This window comes from Athene noctua, chromosome 28, assembly GCF_965140245.1.
Source record: "Athene noctua chromosome 28, bAthNoc1.hap1.1, whole genome shotgun sequence".
Taxonomy (NCBI): domain Eukaryota; kingdom Metazoa; phylum Chordata; class Aves; order Strigiformes; family Strigidae; genus Athene; species Athene noctua.
In genome coordinates, this window is record NC_134064.1 from 3,956,546 (window position 1) to 3,976,781 (window position 20,236).

General features: G+C 38.7%; 1 protein-coding gene across 6 annotated transcripts; it reads right to left on the reverse strand.

Annotated features, from left to right (window-relative positions):
• Positions 1-2,099: 2,099 nt before the first annotated feature.
• Positions 2,100-20,134, reverse strand: CDCA2 (cell division cycle associated 2). 6 transcript variants are annotated; one of them, XM_074928672.1, is made up of 16 exons: positions 19,946-20,134; positions 18,368-18,960; positions 17,726-17,853; positions 16,961-17,114; positions 15,927-16,129; positions 14,857-14,935; positions 13,760-14,007; positions 13,298-13,385; positions 12,571-12,779; positions 12,044-12,122; positions 11,361-11,407; positions 10,770-10,913; positions 9,854-10,028; positions 9,070-9,278; positions 7,803-8,675; positions 2,100-6,049 (listed from the first exon to the last, which is right to left on the reverse strand). In XM_074928672.1, the coding sequence occupies exons 2-15, from the start codon at positions 18,897-18,899 to the stop codon at positions 7,839-7,841; spliced, it is 3,132 nt and encodes a 1,043-aa protein (XP_074784773.1). In that variant the 5' UTR covers positions 18,900-18,960; positions 19,946-20,134; the 3' UTR covers positions 2,100-6,049; positions 7,803-7,838. The 6 variants fall into 6 exon arrangements, with proteins under 6 accessions (XP_074784773.1, XP_074784775.1, XP_074784776.1 ...); XM_074928674.1 differs by having other exon boundaries at positions 16,961-17,111; positions 19,900-20,134; XM_074928675.1 differs by having other exon boundaries at positions 10,770-10,910; positions 19,900-20,134.
• Between the last annotated feature and the right edge of the window lie 102 nt (positions 20,135-20,236).

Below are 20,236 nucleotides of genomic sequence, written 5' to 3' on the forward strand. Positions count from 1 at the left end.
TCCTCAACTACCACCCCAAGTCCCCAGCCTTTGCTGATCCTTAGTGGAATGAGAAAAAAGACATTTTCAGAAGCAGAGATTTTCTTTGCTAATAAAAGAGGAACAATTTAAGGCTTTGGCTATTCTGTGTGTCAGTATGAAACCACGCAGTTAATTCTGCCTATAGCCTTATCATTTTCTATAGCTCTTATACAAAGGTGCAGTTCCAAGGCACTTAACACCACAGATCTGGCTGTGACTAAGGCTTTTTGTGGCTCTATTAAGAGGCACTGTGCCAAGCATTAGGAAAAGTTCCTGGCAGCGATGCTTTAATTTGCTTAACTCACACTATCTTGTGTGTGCATACATTCTCTGTGCTACCAACAGCTTTGCTTCCCTTTTTTGGATCATCACTCTGTGAACCAACTTGTCATTTTTGTGACTGGCAAGAGCCAGACGTCAGTGTATTAAGCAAGACGAGGGAGCATTGGGAAGACAGAAGATGAGTGAGGCAGAGCAGAAGGCAGCAAACTCCAAAGCCAAAGAGGTGGAGAAGCAGAAAAACTGGGCGAGGTACAGCAGACCTATCTACAGTGAGAAGCAAGCAGTGGGAGAGATGCAAAAGACAAATGTAAGGTGAACATTTGAGGCTTATATTCCATAGCTTGTATTGTATAATGCTTAGCATTAAGATGAGCTACATGTACATTACCTACTCTTTATATAAACCTTACAAAGCTTTCCTTGCGAAACACACCGTGGGTAATGATGATTTTTTCTTGAGAGTAAAACGACCTTTTTATTCATCATTAATATTTGTACCCACACAATTACTTTTTCCTCAATAGCACACCTGAGGATACTCAACATATCCGAGTGGCAGTTCAAACATGAATTCCCTTATAACTTTTAAGATATTTGCATTAGTGAATATTATTTACTACCAAAACTCAACGTTACTGACCTTCTGAACATGGAACTAAGTGCATTTGTTTGTCCAAACATTTGTATGACACAGGCAGGTTATTTATGACAGACTGAAGCATGGCTTCAAAAGTATCCTCAGTATTAACTCGGTTGATTTAATGGATGGTGATATTAGATCTGTTTTTCACCCTGATGTTACAATTGCTGGCAAATAAATGAAAGACAAAGGAAACTGAGTAACAACTTAATTCAAGAACAGCACAAAACCAAACCCAGACCACAAAGGGAACAAAAAGGCCAATTTTCTGAATCCTAGCTTGTTTAGTTTACAACATGAGGGCTTTCAAGGAATGATCACTATTTATTCTTGCAGCTTCTCTTCAGACTTTGAGATACCTTGTTTGTAAGCTTCAATGTTTTAAAAAACAAGGCTCATTTACCTGCTTAAAAACATTAAAGAGTTTTGCATTTTATTTGCTCAAAGAGATTTTCGCTTGTAGGGTGGGATTGAGGAATAAAAGGTTTGTTTGCAGAGTGGGGGTTGTCCAAGCCATAGCGTGTTTTGATAATTTAAGTTTCAGTCCCTCATTGTTACAATACTTGGAGGTCTCTGGGCATAAGTGACTAAATTAAAAATTACTATTATTAATAAATATGGTTGTTCAGACTATAAAATATGTTGTACAGCGTGAAATATCTCGGTTACGCAGGGCAAGGTCTTCGTTGAACTGCCTGGCAATGCTAAAAACCAGCAGTAAGCCTGCACCATAAAGAGGGTATTTAAACTAAACTTTAGTGGAGCTGGAAGCCAGTCCATAGCAGGCTTCTATCAAGAGGTTTTACTGCTAGTTTGCTGGGTCTTGTGTTTGTAGAATTTTCAGTTTCTTGGTAGACCCTAAACTTTTAAAGCCTTGAATCACAACTATTTATCACCCATCAGGGAGCTACATTAAATGTATTTTCCTTCAGAATGATTATTCTCATTAAAAAAACTAATCTAAAAAAAAGACAATTAAGAATATATATATTTTAAATCTACAATACAGCCCAACTAACAGGGATTCTTAAAACTAAATGCTATGAACCACAAAGATTAATGCCACCTGCAAGCTGTAAATATGTGTATTATTTAATTTTTTTCCAAGTATTTTCTTTGGCTGTTACGTTCAGCTGAACAAGGCCTAAAAATTGTCAAACTAAATTCTTGTTTAAGAGTAGAGCTCTAACTACTGCCAGTTTGAGTGAAACACACATCCAGGTTTAGGGAATATGTTTTATTTATTTTGGCTGCAGCGCAGGGTAGAACATTTTCCATCCCATCCGAATGCAGTCAAAAAGGTTTTGAAATATTGCACAATAAAAGCCATTCATTATATCTGTCTCCTCTGCCTTCCAAAAACAAAAATGGCTGACCAGTTCCAAATCTGTGCAGGGGGCAGGAAGATGGGAGTCAAGGGGTCACTGGAAATAACCCAAGACTAACACCAGGTTTTTCAGGTTTGAGTTAGGGAATATGTTCCATGCCCTCATTCCCAGTGCACACAGGTTTTTCTTCTTCCCCCTCTAAAGCTTGGTTAAAGTAGCTAATTGCTCTGTTATGCACAATTTACAGGACTTAATTACAAAACTAATACATTAGCCTTCTTGTCTATAAGTCACAGGCACAACTTCATCTTTTCCACTGGGACACGGCGAAATGGAGACCTTACCTTATTTCAAGTTAAAACATTTTGGTTTGCACTGTTTACCTCCTAATTTTAAAACAGTGCAATTCGAAGGAATACCCACCTACACTTTACAGTTTGTTTTTAGATTTATTTCCATTGCTTACCTACCTGTTAGCAGCTTGAAAAATGAAATTTCTTTCACTGCTCACTCCTGTTCCTGTGTGCTTAAGCTATACTTGGCATACTTCAATGGCTTTATTTTTTTTTCCTTCTCTCTCTCCATTTCCGTGTACACAGATCTAACAATGCTTTTCTGTTTGCTTCCTTGTGCATAGATCAGTTCATCACTAAAGTTTTTCCAGGTCTAAGTGAATTATAAGAGTGCTAGAGGATTCAGAGTGAGAAGGAGGAAGAGCAGAGCACAGACGTTTTAGTGCATTTCTAAACAGCAACTAGAGCAGATGAACATACGGTGGTGACACTTCCAGGCAACCCTTCAGTGTTTCAGCATCCCCTCCTATTGCTCAGTTAGTCAAAAGCAAGTAGAGAAAAATAAGCTGAAGACCAGATGAACTTTACTTACAACTGATTAAAGTGGAAAAAAAATAATTTAAAAAAAAGCAGCATGTACAATTCTTGTTATTTTCTTACCATGAGTGCCAGGGTGAGGAAACTGTTTTACTTCTATTAACTCACACTGAGAAAACTTGGTCATATCATCTCCACTTCTGTAACTTATGTGCATCTTAATTATGGCAAAATGTCAGCATAAAATAACTCCTGGAAACCACTAACAGTTTCACTTTAAAACTGAAGAATTCATGTCTAAGTATCGTTGTTCATTGTATCTTCAGCTCACTAATATTAAGCAAATGTAAGCGAAGACCATTCCAACTGTGAAATACTCCTTACTGCTAGTCCTCACACCCTCAGCTAACTGAAAACGCATCAAGACTGCACTTCATAGGATAGTGCGAGAAAAGTGATATGTAATTACTCTTACTTATTAATGACACCATAATTACAGAGTGTCAAAATAATCAGTCTTTGTAGAACCCACCACTTGTCCTCTATGTCAGTCAGAGCACGATAATTACATGGCAATCTGTTAAATGCAATTATTCGGCAATATACACTTAGTACTAGCTATTACCATACTTGAAGCCACTGGAAGTCTACACAATGCAGTGCTTAACGGTAGCGAAGTACTTTTAAAGACAAAGCAATCTTTCTAACAATCCTCTGGAGAGAAAAAAACCTCCCTGTAGAAGAGCAGGAAGAGTAAATGAGGGGGGAAAGAGACTGGACAACACCAGATTTATTTAGATGCCACTACAGTGCACAGACTTACACGGAGCTCAAGTACTGCACAAAAGAAGAAAAAAAAAGTCAAAACAGTGACTTAAACTGAAGGCTACAAAGGCCAGCCTTCACCCTGGGGGCCTGCATCAGCCGCTCCCCGGTCTGACACGCTAGGGCGATGCTTCACTGATCAAACACCACGACTCAAGCTTTACACCACTGACTTTGTGCGTTCTTTTGTCTGATGACTTTGCTGGAAGTAAAACTGCAGGTCGTATTAAGAGTGACTAAGCCAACCTAATGTGACAGAACACCACTAAAATCTACTTCAGACAGTGCTGCAATTAACAGCTGAAAAATAGAAGCACAAACTCAAAATACGTTGACACCTGCCTGCACCCGCACACAATGTACCTTTATTTTAACTCCTACACCCCAACGTGGTAACGAAGACAAGAGATGACTTCAGAATGTTCTTCTGTTGATTGAACGGGGATAGCGAAGCCACTGGTCATTCAAAGGTTAATGTTAACTCACTTTTAGAAAAGCAAATCTGAAAAGGGAACCTGATTGTTCACTCCATATCAGCATCACGTTGGTTACACTACAGGAGTCCAGAGAGATTCTCTTCTGAGCAGGCACAGCGAGTCACACGAGATCTGAATGTTTGAAGTACCAAGAACATTTTGCCAGCCTTGCATGAGGAGCGCTCTCCCAAATTCCCCAGTTCCTTCCCATGCTCAGCAGCCCCCAGTGTCAGCAATTCTCCAGCTCCCGCTTCCATGACAGATTCTATCGCAGGTCTTAACTATTAAGGCAAGTCCCAGATCACCTCTTGCAACCCTAATCTCTAGCAATCAGAAAACACAGCCAGAAGAGACCTCAAGAGGCCATCCAGGCCCTATCCTTACCCCCAGGAAGGATCATATGTCATTCCTGACAGATATTTGTTTAATCTGTTCTTAAAAGCCTCCAGTGATGGAGATTCCACAACTTCCCAAGGCAATGTATCCCTGTGCTCAACTATCTCTGCTGCTGGAACTTTTTCTTAATGTTTAACAGAGACTTTTTTTTTTTTTCTTTAATTTAAACACATTATTTCTTGTCCCATTCAGTAAAGATACAGAGATTTTACCCACCCCTCCATTACAACAGTCTTCTGCATAATTGAAAACTTGTCTCAAGTCCTCTCCAGATTAAGTGCTGTTAACTGCAACCTCTTTATTTCTCTGTAAGTTCCAACCTCACCTCATGCAGTCAAGCATCTACATATAATTCCTAACAAGCCTTTTCAAGCAAGCTGTGCCAGGAGGAAAAGCCAAGCTTTGTTTTTTCTCCCTATCCTTGCTCTTTTACTTCTGACTTTACTTACACTTCACTTCACATCTAAAGTGCACTTAGCCTATCCACTCAAGAAACCTCAAGGGAGAATTCTCTTCTAGTGCTGCTGTGACTGATGCACAGGACAGCAACACCACAAAGAGCACATTCTAGGCAGTATTTTAGATCAAGCCCTCTAATATCAGACACAGTTTGTTGCCTCTTCCTCCAGGACAACTCTTTACTTGGCCTGACTATTCAAGTCTAGTATTCAGTATGACACCCACAGTCTCTACAGGTTTCACTCACTGCTAGATTTGGTATCTAAAAGCTGCTAGGTAAACCCTAACATCTCAGCTGCAACTGTAGGGCTCCACTGTGTTTAAGACTGCAAAGTGATTTCCATACAGCACAGAAGCATTTCAGTTTTCCAGATTAATTCCAGTGTGTAGTTCAGCTTTTTTTTTTTGAATGTTAGAAGTAGCACCTATTATTAACTTTAATGTCAAGGAGCTTTATATTTTAATCTTCGCTAGTATCTCTTCAAAGATTTTGTACACTATGGTATTATTATTTTCCAATTCAGTTACAACCATAAAACCTCATGTCATAGTGCCCTCTCCTGGTAAACCAACATACTGCTGCCACAAGATTCAACGCGAGGAACGATTACCATTCCGTTTCCAAATCTAAAATGTTCATTGCCACACAAAAGGAAAATCCAAAATAAAACATCAAGGAAACTCTTCTGATAACTTCAGTAATGTTTCTAAAGTAGCATAAGATGAACAGCATTTAAGTAGTGAAGTTTCTTTCAAGTTGCCGTAGGAATTCTTAGGAAAAACTGATGATGTCTGTAGAGAAAAGCAAAACATGCATAAAAATGAAACTGTTCCATTTGCTTTTAAGCTTTATAAAAGCAGCCAAGTACATAAAGTGTTTTATTCCACATCAATAATGTTAAAAACAAGGTCACAGAAGAGATCATTTTCAACAGAAAGCTATTTCCTTCAAGCTGGCACAGGTATTTCACTAGGGCTGAAACAAAACAGTATGAAAAATGAAAGCAACAGCAAATGTTTAAGGAGACCACCTACAGTCATCACTTTTTATTACATTGTTCAAACTAGAAAAATGAAAACAGTAAGACGACAGGTCAACTACTGAATAATATGTATGTATTTAGTACACGTACACCAAAGTCTGGAAGTGTCCAGAAATGAAGTACAGCTTTATTGTATGATGAATGTTTTGCTTTCCTTAGCCAATTTAGTTTTTTTTAAATTAATGTTATATACAATAAAGATTTAAAAGTCTTTTTTTTTAAAAAAAAAAAAAAGACCAAGAAGCAGAATTCATTAACTCTTGCTAACACAAAATTCAGTCTTATTTATAGGAACCCTACCCCTGCTCGTGCCCAGAAGGTAAAGCAAAAGCAAAGTCTTTTCAGAAGATGGTAACTGCTTCCCCGCCTTCTACTCCTCCCCTTCAAGCCAGAAATTATTTCTTTCTTACTTGAAGAGAATCTCAAGGGGGTTTTGAGGATATTTTTGAAATCTGGAAAAAAATTCATGCAGATCTCAAAAGCAATTTATAAGGAATGATCAAGCACACAGGAAACATCAACACTTGAAGCAATTCTAGCTGAAAGGGCATGCTTCACAACATCATGGTTTAACTACTAGAGACAAATTCATGTTTTATCTACTTCAGTTTAACTTCAAAAATGTAACAAAATCTTAAGCTGGAATCCATTTTTTGAAAGAACAGCAAAGAGCCCTATCAGCAAAATATGGATTAGTATCAACTCCCAGTCATCTAAAAAGTAACTTGTCACCACAGACCATATTTTTGAACTATCAGATTTGTTCCTCTTTATTTAAAAGAGCTGAAAGTCACACGTTTGCTGACACGTCTCCATTCAGCAACTTCATATACTGCTTGTGCGGTTGAGAGAGGAGCAAGTGTAGCAAGATGGTTCACTAAACACATCCCATCTAACAGTCATGACTAAGTTCCAAGGGCAAAAATCCCAAACTACTGCGCAGCAACGACTAAACACTTACCTAGACACAAGAAAATCCCAGACTGTGATAACATGCATACAAATTCATGCATAAGCATTATTTAAATTGTTTATATTGTCTTGCAACAGAATTCACTAGTCCCTATGAGCAATCCTGCCAGCTGAGAAAGATCAGTCTTTGCCTTCTTGAAATGACGGAACTTGGTGGCGCAGGGACAAATTTGTTGAGGTTTTCATAATATTAGCAGAGTTTAATTGCTATTGCTCAGCGCTAAAGTATGAAAACATGTAAGCAAGGATGCAGACTACACTAAAGAGGTGATGTCAAAAGTCAGTTCATAACAGGAGAAAAACTTTTTATCCTCCTGATTACCTGCCATGACTGCCTACCAGAGCAATGCTCTGAGCCAAGCTAGGTCTTCCACACAGTTCTGATCCTCAAGCATTTTAGGCATCAAGACAAAGAAAATCAGTTGTAAGTTATCCCGAAAATTAATAAGGAACTATTAAGTAAGGAAATATAAGTGGGAGAGAGAAGAGCACAGCACTTAAGAAAGAGAACATAAGAATCTAATACTGACCTTCACTTTAGAAAATCAGAGGCAGCTGAAACCTCACTAAATGTTAGAGTTATTTTCAAGAGGTATTTCTACTTCTTCAAAGTGTTTTTTGTTACTTCTGTCCTTCCCATATACAGAATTTGTTATGCTCCTCCGGGTTTGAGACCAAGTTCTTGTTTCTTGAGGTGTGGATACACACATGCTTCTCCTCCTCCATCTTTTGCAAGGACCATCAGCAAGATTGACAGAGTCATTGTTCTCCTTCCCCGGTGCTGAGAACGGGATGAGATTTTGTTCTCTATGGTGAATATTCTCAGATTCTGTAAGGATGGATGTGCTTGATCTCCTGATTTTGCAAGCAGAAGCTATCAGAGGAGGGTTCTGAATCTCATCGGGTACTTGAATCCACGCAAGTCCTTCCATTTCTGTATCTTTATTTAATCTCATGCTGCGCCTCACTCTTCTTTCACCACTGTTACTGCTCCTTCTCCTAAAAGGCTCAAAGGAGTTGGTTTTTAGCTGAGGAACAGATAATACTTCTTCCACATTAAAAGAAGAAACTGGAAGATCATTTCCAGTTATTTCCAATGTTTCAACAGGAGGAAAATAGACGGCACTACTTTTTCGACTTCTTCTTCTTCTTGGTGGACTCCTTATAGAATCTTTTCGTGGACACTGAGTTCCTTGGGCACTCTCATGTACACTAGTGTCCCGTTGTTCCAGAAATTCTAGCCCACTCAGCTGCTCTGCCTTATTTAGATTTCCTTGTAATTTGTCATTTTCTATCAAAGAACCACTTTCTTTTGCCTCTTTTACACACGCAGTCTCTTTACCTTGTTGGAAATAGTCAGATGTATCAAAACAACAATTTGCATCTGGCACAGTGTTTGAAAACTGGGGAAAAAGAAATATTTTTTTTAAATATGGGCAAAAGGTAGAACACAATAAAACTGGTTTCAAACAGCTGACAACTAAACAACTGCTACTGTTTTCCTCACCAAGTCTAGTCATTCTCAAAAAAAACCCCAATCAAAACACACATAGAATTCTGCAGGTTGGAATCTGCTCCAGTGTGGGCCCAAGCTTGTGTTGCTCAAGGCCTTGTTCAGTTGAGTTCTGAATACCACTGCCCAAGGACAGAGACTCCCTGACCTCTCCAGGCAGCCTGCCCCATTGTTTAACCACTCTAAGTTGTTTTCCTTCTCCTAAAATATCGCTTTTTTGATCCAACCACATCAAGCACAATTCTGAGTTATTTTCTAGGAGTATCGTTAAGCATATTGGTTACCTCATGATCAATGCCAGAAATGGACTGTGGGTCCCCACTGGACACGTGAAACACCTCGCTCCCGGAGCCACTGGCCTCCACAAGGTCCAGGTCCTCAGAGCTTGAATACGCTGCACAAATGGTCTCCCCTCTCACTCCTTCAGCCACTGCCTTCTCCTCAACATCCCTGCGGGCCTTCCCGGATCTGGGATCATCTAAAAACACGTCCTCTGAATTACAATAAACGTCTGGTTACTTGACTCTTCTTGTGAATGGACCAAAATGGTTTTTTCAGTATTACAACAAAGGCCTTCTAGTATTTTACTTACATAAAAGTAACCTTCTAAACAATCATTCCAGACAGTTAGTGTAAAAAAGCCCAGAAAGCTACTACACTTCACTATTCATGCCCAATTTACCAGTTTTAAAGACTATGAAAATACAAGTATCCAGTCAAGTAGAGAGAGGTTTGACTTTTTGGGTGGGGTTTTTTTTTGTTTGTTGATGGTTTGGGTTTTTTTGTTGGTTTGGTTTTTGTTTTTTGTTGTGGGGTTTTTTGTTTTTTGGTTTGGTTTTTTTTTTTTACGCTGGAGTCCAACAAGAGTTACATTTATCCAGTTGCAGATTATTAATCTATCAGATCCTCTGGACTCTCCTATTACAGAAGCAATTAGAAGTAAAAAATGTATACTGGGCTTTCTATGCACGGAACTCAAGATGTCTATCAACATTTTTTTTATGTAACTGTTGAAGTAAAAAATTAGAAGAAACAGAAAGACCAAGGCAAACTAAAAAACCACATTACCTGAAAAAAGTGCCTGTGTGTCTGGTGAGTTTGAAGATGAAGCAGAAGAGAAAGTCTCTGGAATTTCAGGGATGGGGCTGAGAAGAGGTTTCTTAGAAGCCATCTCTCTTTCCCCATATAAAGATTTTTTTACTTTTTTCTTTCTTCTTTTCCCATAGCTTGTATGCTTTGTTTTCTGAAAAGAGGGAGAAGACCAAATAGAGCACAAAGTAATACAAGTACAGTATTTTCAAACAAATAAGTGACAGCATTACTGGATTTTGAGGGATAACAGTTATTTTCCCTAAAATGAGGGTTCCACTCATTTTGCCATCTCCAAATTAATCTAAAAACTCCAAGCAAAGAAGAATTACTTCTCAAACACGAGGTCTGATTTTTTTTTCATTTAACCATATCTAGAAATCAAAGAAATAATTAGTCTTTCAGCTCAAAACTACAGATGCTTCACTCAACGCTTAGTTTGAAAAGGAATATGTGCTTTCCCTTCCAACACACGAAAGCAAAAATCTTTTAGGAGTCCCACACCTTTACAATACTTAACTAGCATATAACTGGGTAAGTTCAAAGAACTACCAGTGCATGCCCTTGGTAAGAGAACGACCATAAACTCATTTTCTGTCCCTGAAGTCTGAAAAATGACACCTCCCCTTCACTTCCCTGAAGTATCCCTTTTGCCCTAACAAGTATTTAAACCCTGCTAGTCAGCCTTAACAAGCAATAAGAAAGGAAAAGCATAGTAAGGGTAGGAAAACAAGATGGGCATGAAGAAGAGAATATTGGCAACAACAGGAAACATAACACCCTTTAGAAATTCTTTGTAATAAAGATCAAAATAATCACGTAAAACACACAAGAAAGAAGAGACGCTTGGATAAATAAAGGCAGCACACACCAACTGCAGAGGGCTGTCACTTACTTGGGTCTTTTTGGCAGCAGATGTGGTTACATTCTTTTGTCTTTGAAACCTGTTCTTCCTGGGATTTTTACTCTCTTTGGCATTCTTAGTAATTGTAGCTCTTGAGATGCTAAAATCAGTCTCCTCTGAAATGGTGCTACACTGCTGAGAAAGATTAATTTTAAGTTGCTGGGGTGCATGTGCATACACTTGCTTTTTTAAAAAATACACCACAGTCCAACAGTCAGAAGAATCACACTGTAATTAGTCTCCTTTATTTATACATGAGGCCCTAAGAGCTAGATACTCCCAACCAGAAATTCAGATTTACAGATCTAGTCTCTTCATACATATAGCCCTATTTGTACAAAAAGGGCATTTCTAATAAGAAAATAGTAAGTTTTCATCTTCAGCTATTTATTTCCTTAAGACAATTACCTGCACCAACATGAGATATTTTCATACAGCTGAATATATACAATACTCATACCTGAGGCTGTAAAAACTCTAAAAAGCATCAGGAGATATAAAAGATAAAATTCTGCCTGAAGAAGTAAAAAAAAAAACCAACAAACCAACACAAAACCAAACATTATCACTAAAGAAACTTACCTCCTTTTTAGTAGAACGAGTTGTTATCGTACCAGATTTGTCAGTTTCTGCTATTATAGATGAAGAAAATAAGAATATTGATTCAGTTTCAACACAAAAAGCTAATCAAGTTTTGATGAAATTATCCACATAATTTCTAATATTATGCACAGTGTGTTTAGTCGTCTTAGTCTTGAGTAACTAGTAACTTAGTCTTGAGGACTATCAAACATGGCAAGATAAAAAAAAAAACGTAACAGCTTGCTTTACAACACAGGAACACAAATTTTGTGAGAATTTAGTAACAAAATACTTAGCACTTACATGGCTTTCCTAGAGAAAAATACATACACAACCCCTTTCAATATTTGTGGTTGTTGGCTTGCTTGCTATTTTAAAACCATCAGAATTACAGTATCACAATCAAGATAATAAGCCCAATTACTTAAAGCAGTAAGTCTAATTAGAGCAGCCACTTTCACAGAAAAATACCACAAGGTCAGATAACATCCAGTTAACCCAAACAGGTAAACACTGCAGCTACTGCAAAGACCTTTAGGAGAAAGCAAGAGCATTTAAATTTTAACACAACTGAAATATATTCACTGTATAAAAAACACAAACAAAAAAACCCCTGTGTCATCTCTCAATCTTCAGATACAAATATCTAATTATCTAATGACAAAAATACAAGTTGGAGTTACCATCTGCATTTTCAACAGGCAATGGGTCTTCTGTAGCAACAGGACCCTCCACTAGCTCTTCAGGAGGCTCAACACATTCCTTTAAACAAAGAAAGTTAATTTTTTTAGCAATATACTATACCAGAGATATCCTGAAAAACACCTGGTCCATTAGTGCTTGGAAGAGCCAGGCAATTTTCTTTTTTTTTTTTTTTTTCCTTAAAGAACACAGCAGCTCATTTGCTACATATGGCAGAAAGAAATACAGCAGCAAAAGTATATGAATAAGCCAAGGCAAAAAACATTTCATGTGCTAACAGTACTCAACTTTAAACATAGCTCTACAGGCCAAAATGCTACTTAGAATTCATGAAGCAAAAGTTCTCAACGTTATTCTGAAGTTCCAAGCAGACTGTGTTTTCACGTTTGAGCAATTTCTTTTCAAAACCAAGCAGAGTGGGGGAAAAAAAAAAAAAAAAAAGAGACAAAACCTGAACATTCATAGAGACTAAGAAGCTGGGTTTGTAGCTTAAACAACAAAAACTTACATCATCACAGTCAAAGTCTGGCTGGGATAATGGTTCTTCAATGCGACTTGACCTTGAAAAAGAGCTATTACTGTGTAATAGTCCTGGAGAAGGGGCTGGAGTTGCTCCTTTGCGCAATGGGGTATTTGCAGGCAAAGTTTCATCAAATATTTCTGGGCTTAGAACTTCTCCAAAAGTAACTCTTTTCTTCTTTGGTCTTTCAGTTCCATCTATTGTAATAAAACACATAGACTACTTAGTGAGATTAAAACAGAACTTTCATAGAGCAGAGACTTTTCAAGGTCTTTTTACGGGTCCTAACATTCTCTTAAAATGCACACACACCCCCCAACAAACAGCAAGATACCACCTTTACCTGTCCCCTGGATTCAACTGAATTTTCACTCTAGCTTAATTACAGCACCAAGAATTAAGGAAGAAAGAAAACAGAAGACTAGAAACTACAATCTGTTCCACAAGTTTCAGCTGACAAGTGTAAAATTTCTTGAAAAACAGGGGATTCTATTCTGGTATTAGAGGCTTTCTGAAGTTTTGGTGTGGGATTTTTTTTTTTAATAGACATTCTTTTCCTTGGCAGTTTTATTTTCCACTTCACTCAGTAGGATGCCACACACAAGCTACTTTAGCAGTGCTTAATGTATATCATTCTTCAGGCTTACCAAAGAGGCAAAACTTTATGAACCCACAGAACACTCTGCCTATTTAAAAAACAAAAGGGGAGTCTGACCTGTTTGTGTTGCTTCAAAGGTTTTTGCACAATTGGCGACTGCGACAGATTCGCCTCCTCCTCTGTCAACTGCATCATCTGAGTGTTCCTATCAAATTTAAGTGATACAATCATCTATTCAATAACATTTAATTAAAATATTGCCCTTGTTCAAATCAAAGTGAAAACAACCTTTTCTGTAAGCAACATTTAACAATCGGCCCTATTGTTTTAAAAAAAAACCACTTGTTTTCTAAATTAATAAAACTCAGCAACACACACACAGAGATCATCTCATAACATCAAAGCCTCCAAGATGACCCAACAGCAAACAAGACATCCATTCAGAGCATTAAACTCTTTCTGATGCATATCCATTACTCAAAAAGCATCTTTAACCACCGTTCAACTTCTGGCAGTTCAATAATGACCGCAGGAGTTCTCCCTTAGTATCAGCACCCCCATGGAAGTCAGTTCACCAACCTTCAGGCTATCTGAGAGTTGCTTCACTGGTGTTTTCTTCAACACAGATCTCAGACCGGAGCCACTCTGTGTACGTCCTGATAATGAACTATTTTCTGTTTGCAGCGGAGTGATGGGAGGGGTGACAGGTGGCTTGTTTTCATCAAATATATACAGGCTCAGTTCTTCCACAAAACCAACTCCCTTTCTGCTTTGTCCTGATAGAACAGTCCTTCTAATGTCTTTAGTGATGTGATCAGAGTTGAAATCTTTAGAGCAAGTAGACAGGTATGATCATTAAACATTGAAGTAAAATGGTGAAGTATATAGTTAGAATATTAGCAATTAGAAAATTGCTTATTAGCAACGTGAGCTATAAACGTACACATCTCCACAGATTCTGGGCATGAACATCACAAAAAATCCCTTCACTTTTTAAATTTCTGCTATTATTGTGCCACATTTACATGTCATGTTTTCAGAAATTTAAAGTGGGGCACTGCATGAAGGAAATTTCTATCTCCTCTGTGTAACTCGGGGGGGAAAAAAAAAAACAACTCTCTAATTTACAGAGAGGTTCTACATTAACATCCCTCTCTCCTTCACAGGCATGAACTACTCAATTATATTTTTCCATAAAAATGACCTGACTAGCAAAATTAACAGAAAACTCTAACCAATTATTCCCAGCCTGTGTCTCAGTTTGAGCTTGCTTTTTCTACCAGAATCAAACTGCTAACATACCACCCAAGAGGCCCTACCCCACCTTCCAAATATTTCAGCTCCTCTCATAAAAGCTATTTCCTTCCTATGAACTGTGCTTAAGTAAAAACATGTTTAATGCTGTACTGAACAAGCTCTGAATTCAGTTCATAAACTGAGACTTGAGCCTCCTCTGCAGCAGCACTTAAATAGATGGTTATTTGCAGTATTTCTTTTTTTGTTCCCCCATTAGCCTTTATGTCAAAATTGTATCAGGTCTCTGCTGCATTATGAATTGTAGACAAGATACAGCCATGGGATGACTGCTTGTGAAACATTTCCTTACATATAGTCTAAGTATCTTTACTTTCTAATAAGAATATAATGAAGATTATAATAGTGATGAATTCTCTTACCATGGCCTGTTTCTATGATATCTCTAATTAGAACAGACTCCAACGACTCAACAGGATTGTGTTGCTCATAAACCCATTCCTAGAGGAAGAAGTTAGATTATTTATCCCTTTCTCTCATCTACTTACATACACACTCGTACAATAAAGAAATAAAAAACTACTTGCAAATGCTTCCTTTTAAAATAACATGAACTATTGAGGTTTTTAATCCCATAGACAAGGATTGCAGAGTTTTCTCAATCATCCACTACTTTAGTTGAATTTATTTTCCCAAAACATCAAGGCTAAATGCTTAAAAGGATTAGACATCAGAAATGGGAAAAAAAAAAAAAAAAAATGGAATGAAAAACCTGTATATTTTAATGACCAATTTAGGGAGTTTCTTCCTAACTATTGTACAACTGCTGCACTGTCACAGCTGTTTCACCGCTGGGCAGCTGCTAGGTCCAGAGCAGCAGAGAGACACCAAGCAGAACAGGCCCCATGGCCACTGTTCTATACAACACTAATAAAAGGACCACTAGAGACACTTACACAGAAGACAAATTAACTTCTCCATCAGTATACAAGTACATCCTTTTTTTTTTTTTTTTTTCATGGAATATCAAATAACTGCCAAACAGATGTAAAGTGAAGATTAAAAATTGCATTCAAAGTCATCCTGATGATCAATAAAGTTGGTGTTAACACCTGGAAAAAGCTGTATTTGCCCAATCTGTGAATTTGACATCTCATATAGTTACAGCTGCAGATTGAAAAGAATCAAGACCCATTTAGATTAATAGAATAAGCTTTTCCATGTGGCTATAAGAAAAGAGTATAATCTTACTGACTAGAGCAGCTTACAGCATGTAAACCCGAGGTGTGTGCGTACCAGAACACTGAGCACAGCCCCAGAAGAGCCAGGAGCAGGCATCTGGGGTTAGGCTGTACTCACCAGCAGGCCAGGTGGATCAGCATCCAGGCCAGACTTTATTTTGACTTGCCATAATAAGACATAAAATTCTTAAAAGCAGATTTGCTGTGCAACTTGTTCCCTCCACGTTCTTTGCACGCACTTATACAAGTACCTTTGAAACAGCAGCAGCAGGTTCAGTGACAGTCACAGCTTGACATGAAGACAAGATGGTGCAGGTCTTGGTATCAGACTTACTGCTCTTGATTACGTTTTGTCTTAAATTTTCTTTCAAATAACCACCACTGTCATCTGACGTGAACTTTTCACTCCACTGATCCAGGTTCCGCTCTTTTGTAAAAGGTACTTTGTTCTGAGCTGTGTGAATTAAAAACAAAACAAAAAACAAACCACAAGGACAAACTTCAGATTTTCAATGAATGCTCTTTTTGTGTTTCTTCATCAAAAGGATGGTGAGATTCAAAAAGCTAGGTAATTTTCTAGACAGGAAAAAGAAAACACATGCATTGAAAAGAACGTTACCAAATCTTCAAAACAAAGCAAGTTATTCTTTCATATAAATGTTATTAAGACCACCAATACCAGAGAAGTGAAGCACTGTAGTTTGTTCTACACTATCATCTTCCCACAGTTACCACAGAACTGCCCGGACTTGCTTTTCAATATACTTACTATTTTCATTAAGAAATAAGGATGTTAACCCGTAGTAAAGCTAAGTGACTTCTAAAATTACTCCACTTAAAAGTTATTAAACAGAAGTGTGCACATCACCATCAAAAGAGATGACAGCTCCAGTTAAAACCAGTTGTCATAAAAACCCGTCTCAGTTTCATGGAAGAAGTGTGAGAGCACTAATGCTTAGTGAAAAGTAAATTAAAGGGTGTAAATATAGAAAGTAAAGCTAAGCAAACAGTCACGACAAATACTACTCTTCATTTTTCCTCAGGGGTTATGCCGAGAAACCACTATTCAAGATGCACTAAGAAATAAAATAGGTTTAAACAAAAAACCTCAAACCAACCAACCAACCAAAAAAAAAAAAAAAAAAGAAACTGTACCAATCCTTATAAAGGAAGATATTTTTTTTTTGTTTATATTATATTAAGCGCTTATACTTCTCTACTTTTTGGCCTAAAGGAAGACCTGATATTTAAGATAAATCACTGACCAGAAACACAACCAACTTACAAGAGCCCGATTCCTGGGAAGCATCATCCACTCGGGACAGGCCAGAGAAGCTGGATTCCCCTTCACCTTCTTGTACCGATTTAAAGGATGCTTGGAAGGCATCTATCTTGTCCTTCAGCGACCTGACGTTCTCACGCTTAAAGGGACTAACCTGCTAAAACAAAATTAACCTCATGAGACTTTCTTCCCCCCCCCCCAAGGATGACATGGGCTTTATTACTTTGTATTTGTACTTTGGCATAAAAGAAACTCGGAGAAGTCAATCTTGTGTTGAATGTGGCTGCAATTTTAGTTGTATGGTAAAAATATGCAAAAAAGGAACTGTATCAAGAAACCTGTTAAGTTTTACTGCCTTTCATAATTTGTCCCTCTATGCCATATCCATTTTCTGAGTAGTCTCTTCTAGTTTCATTTAAGAACAAGTCTAATTAAAACCCAAGTCACTTATGCTAGTATTTACTTTGCTTTGAACTACCAACACTTTAATTAACAAAAAGATCAAGCATGGCAAATGCAAAGTAAAAAGTTATGGTAAATGAAAGGTAAAATATGTGAACATGGAGAAAGGACTCCAGACCCTACACAAACACCACCTCTAAGATCACCTTATTCTCAAGTCAGGTGTCCAACGGAGGCCAACCAAATTAAGGCCATGGCCATTCCTTCTAGTGGCTTCTTCCTGAGCCTTGCCTTCTCTTTCACCAGCGTATTTGATTCCTGGGAGGAACTAAACTGACACATTAGGTATTTGGGCAAGACTCTCACCTGTGTAAAAGCTTTTTGCCTGTCACTCTTCTGCTGGGCAAGGTATCGAATAAGGGTGTTATTTTCTGGTGACCCCCGCACTCCAATTGTCGATCTTCGTCTAAATTTTAATGTAGTTGGAGACTTCCCTGGAATGGGAACAGGAAGAGAGAAAAAAAATGGGGTTTTTTTGTAAGAATACATAAAGCTTTAAAATGGGATTATTATTTTTTTTTCTTTTTAAGAGTGATTTATGCTATTTATGAAAACATCCAAAGTCAGCTGCTCAGCTCAAGAAACCTTCCTGAGCAAAAGTAAATTAACTTCCTAAAAGCAAGTTAATATTTACCTAAACTATATACCAAGTGAGGACCTCTCTTTCTTTTACTTGTTCAATTGATAGTTAAGGAACTGTCTGCCAATACTTGCAGAATTTTGTCTTGCCACTCCCTTGGGAAACTCACTGACACCTAATCAGCTGGACAGAAAAAAGTTAAATAGGGAATTAAAGCAACACTTTAACACAGTGCTATCCTTGGGCAGATTCAGACCCACCCAGACAACCTGAACCTGACCTAAACTGAAGCTTTTCATGCACTTGGACAAGATGATCTCCAGACGGCCTCTGAAAAGGACAGCAGCCATTAGTCGCTCCAGCCTTACCTATAGATCGTTTAGTAAAACTTTCCTGAGTAATCCCAAATTCAGCAATTGTTGCAGATGCAAAATCAACAGGTTCTTTCCTCTGTTTCTCTGACGTTGCACAACCAGATGCTTCTTCTGCTTTGTCCCTATTAGGTGTCAAGTAGCATTCATCCCCCAAAGCAACAGGTCTACTTCTTGAAAAACTTTCCCTACTGTTCAAAGGCAAGGCAGGTTCACCAACCACATCCCCTTTTAGCATATCAATAAAGCGTTCAGTAAACTGACAGCTAACAACATCCTCCTGGTTGTGGTGGGATTCCTTCTTGAGGCCTCTGAAGTATTTCAGGGTGCGTTTTTGCAACCGCGCCTGGTTCCCATCACTTAAATTCTCCTTCTTGGATGCCTTGATGACTTTTGATGTGGTCACTGTACAAATCTTCTGGTCTTTTGACTGACCGACGAAAGAAGCTTCTTCCTTCTCTTCAGTGCATCTACTCTCATTTTCTTTAACTTCCGGGGCAGCATTTATATTCTTAGATTGTCTGTGCATTGTTAGCGATTTATTTGAAGAAACATTTAGTCAGCCTTTGCTCTCCCGTAGTTACAGATACCTATTAAAAAAAAAAAAAAAAAAAAAGGAAAAAAGATATTTTAATAGGTATTTGGTAAGAGCAAGAATTTGCTACCATTCTCAAACTTCTACCAAACCTAGGTTTTTCCTGGAACAAGGTGTGGCGGAAAAGGAAAGCCGTATTTCTGGAAAGGACACAAAAGCCTAGCACTAGAAAGGAAAACGCACAGCAATGTAATCCTGCAGCAGAAGCGTGTCATCAGTAAGAAAATACAAGGCTATGTTTGCACTCTATCAAACTTAGTATGAAGTTAGTATAAACTAAAAGTTAGTATAGAATACGTTAAGCACAATCACACTGCGATCATTCCGCTGTATGTGTTGAAACAAGTATTGGCAGTTTAATACTAACTGGAAAATTCGTTACATCAACGTTTTTTGCATTTAGTTTCTTGGGTTTAAGCATTTAAATTTAATACTAATTGGAAAATCCATTACGTTAGCGTTTTTTGGCATTCAGTTTACTGGGTTTAAGCATTTAAATATAATACTAATCGGAGAATTCATTACATTAACCTTTTTCGCATTTAGTTTCTTGGGTTTAAAGATGTATATTTAATACTAATTGGAAAATTTACTACATTAACGCTTTTTTGCATTTAGTTTCTTGGGTTTAAGCATGTAAATTCAATCACGTCAGTCTGAAGCTTTGGCTCCAGGAGCACTTCTCTGTATTTTGTGTAACAGGAATTAAGCTGTTACATACCTCCTGGGCAACATTTTTTTTTTTTTCCTTCTTTTTAACTGTTTTAAGCGCCCGCTAAGAGGCGATACCTGCACCTACCCGGTTACCCAACCGAGAGCCGCGACTACGCGAGGGGCCGGGGCCCAACACCGGCCGCTCCCCACACGGGGCTCCCCAGTTCCCTCCGCGTCCCCCCCCGCCCTTTATACCCCCGCACCGCGCACCCCGCCTCACCGCGCACCCCGCCTCACGGCCGCCCAGACGCCTCCAGACCACGCACCCGCCTCCCTCATTCAAACCGGCCGCACCACCGCGGGCTCCTCCGCGCCCTCACGCCTCTCGCCCGCCCCTCGCGCCCGCCCGCCACGGCCGCGGGTGAGGAGGAGGAGGAGGGTGCAGGGGAGGAAGGCGGCTCCAGGAACCGGCCCCGGGCTGCCCCTCCCGCTCCGGGGCTCCGCAGGGCTTCACGGCCGGGGCGGGGCACGGGGACTCTTTTACTCCCCGAGCGCGGAGGGATCACAGCCCGTGGTCACGTGCTGAGGGGCCGTTTTTGAAAAAAGTCCCTTCACCG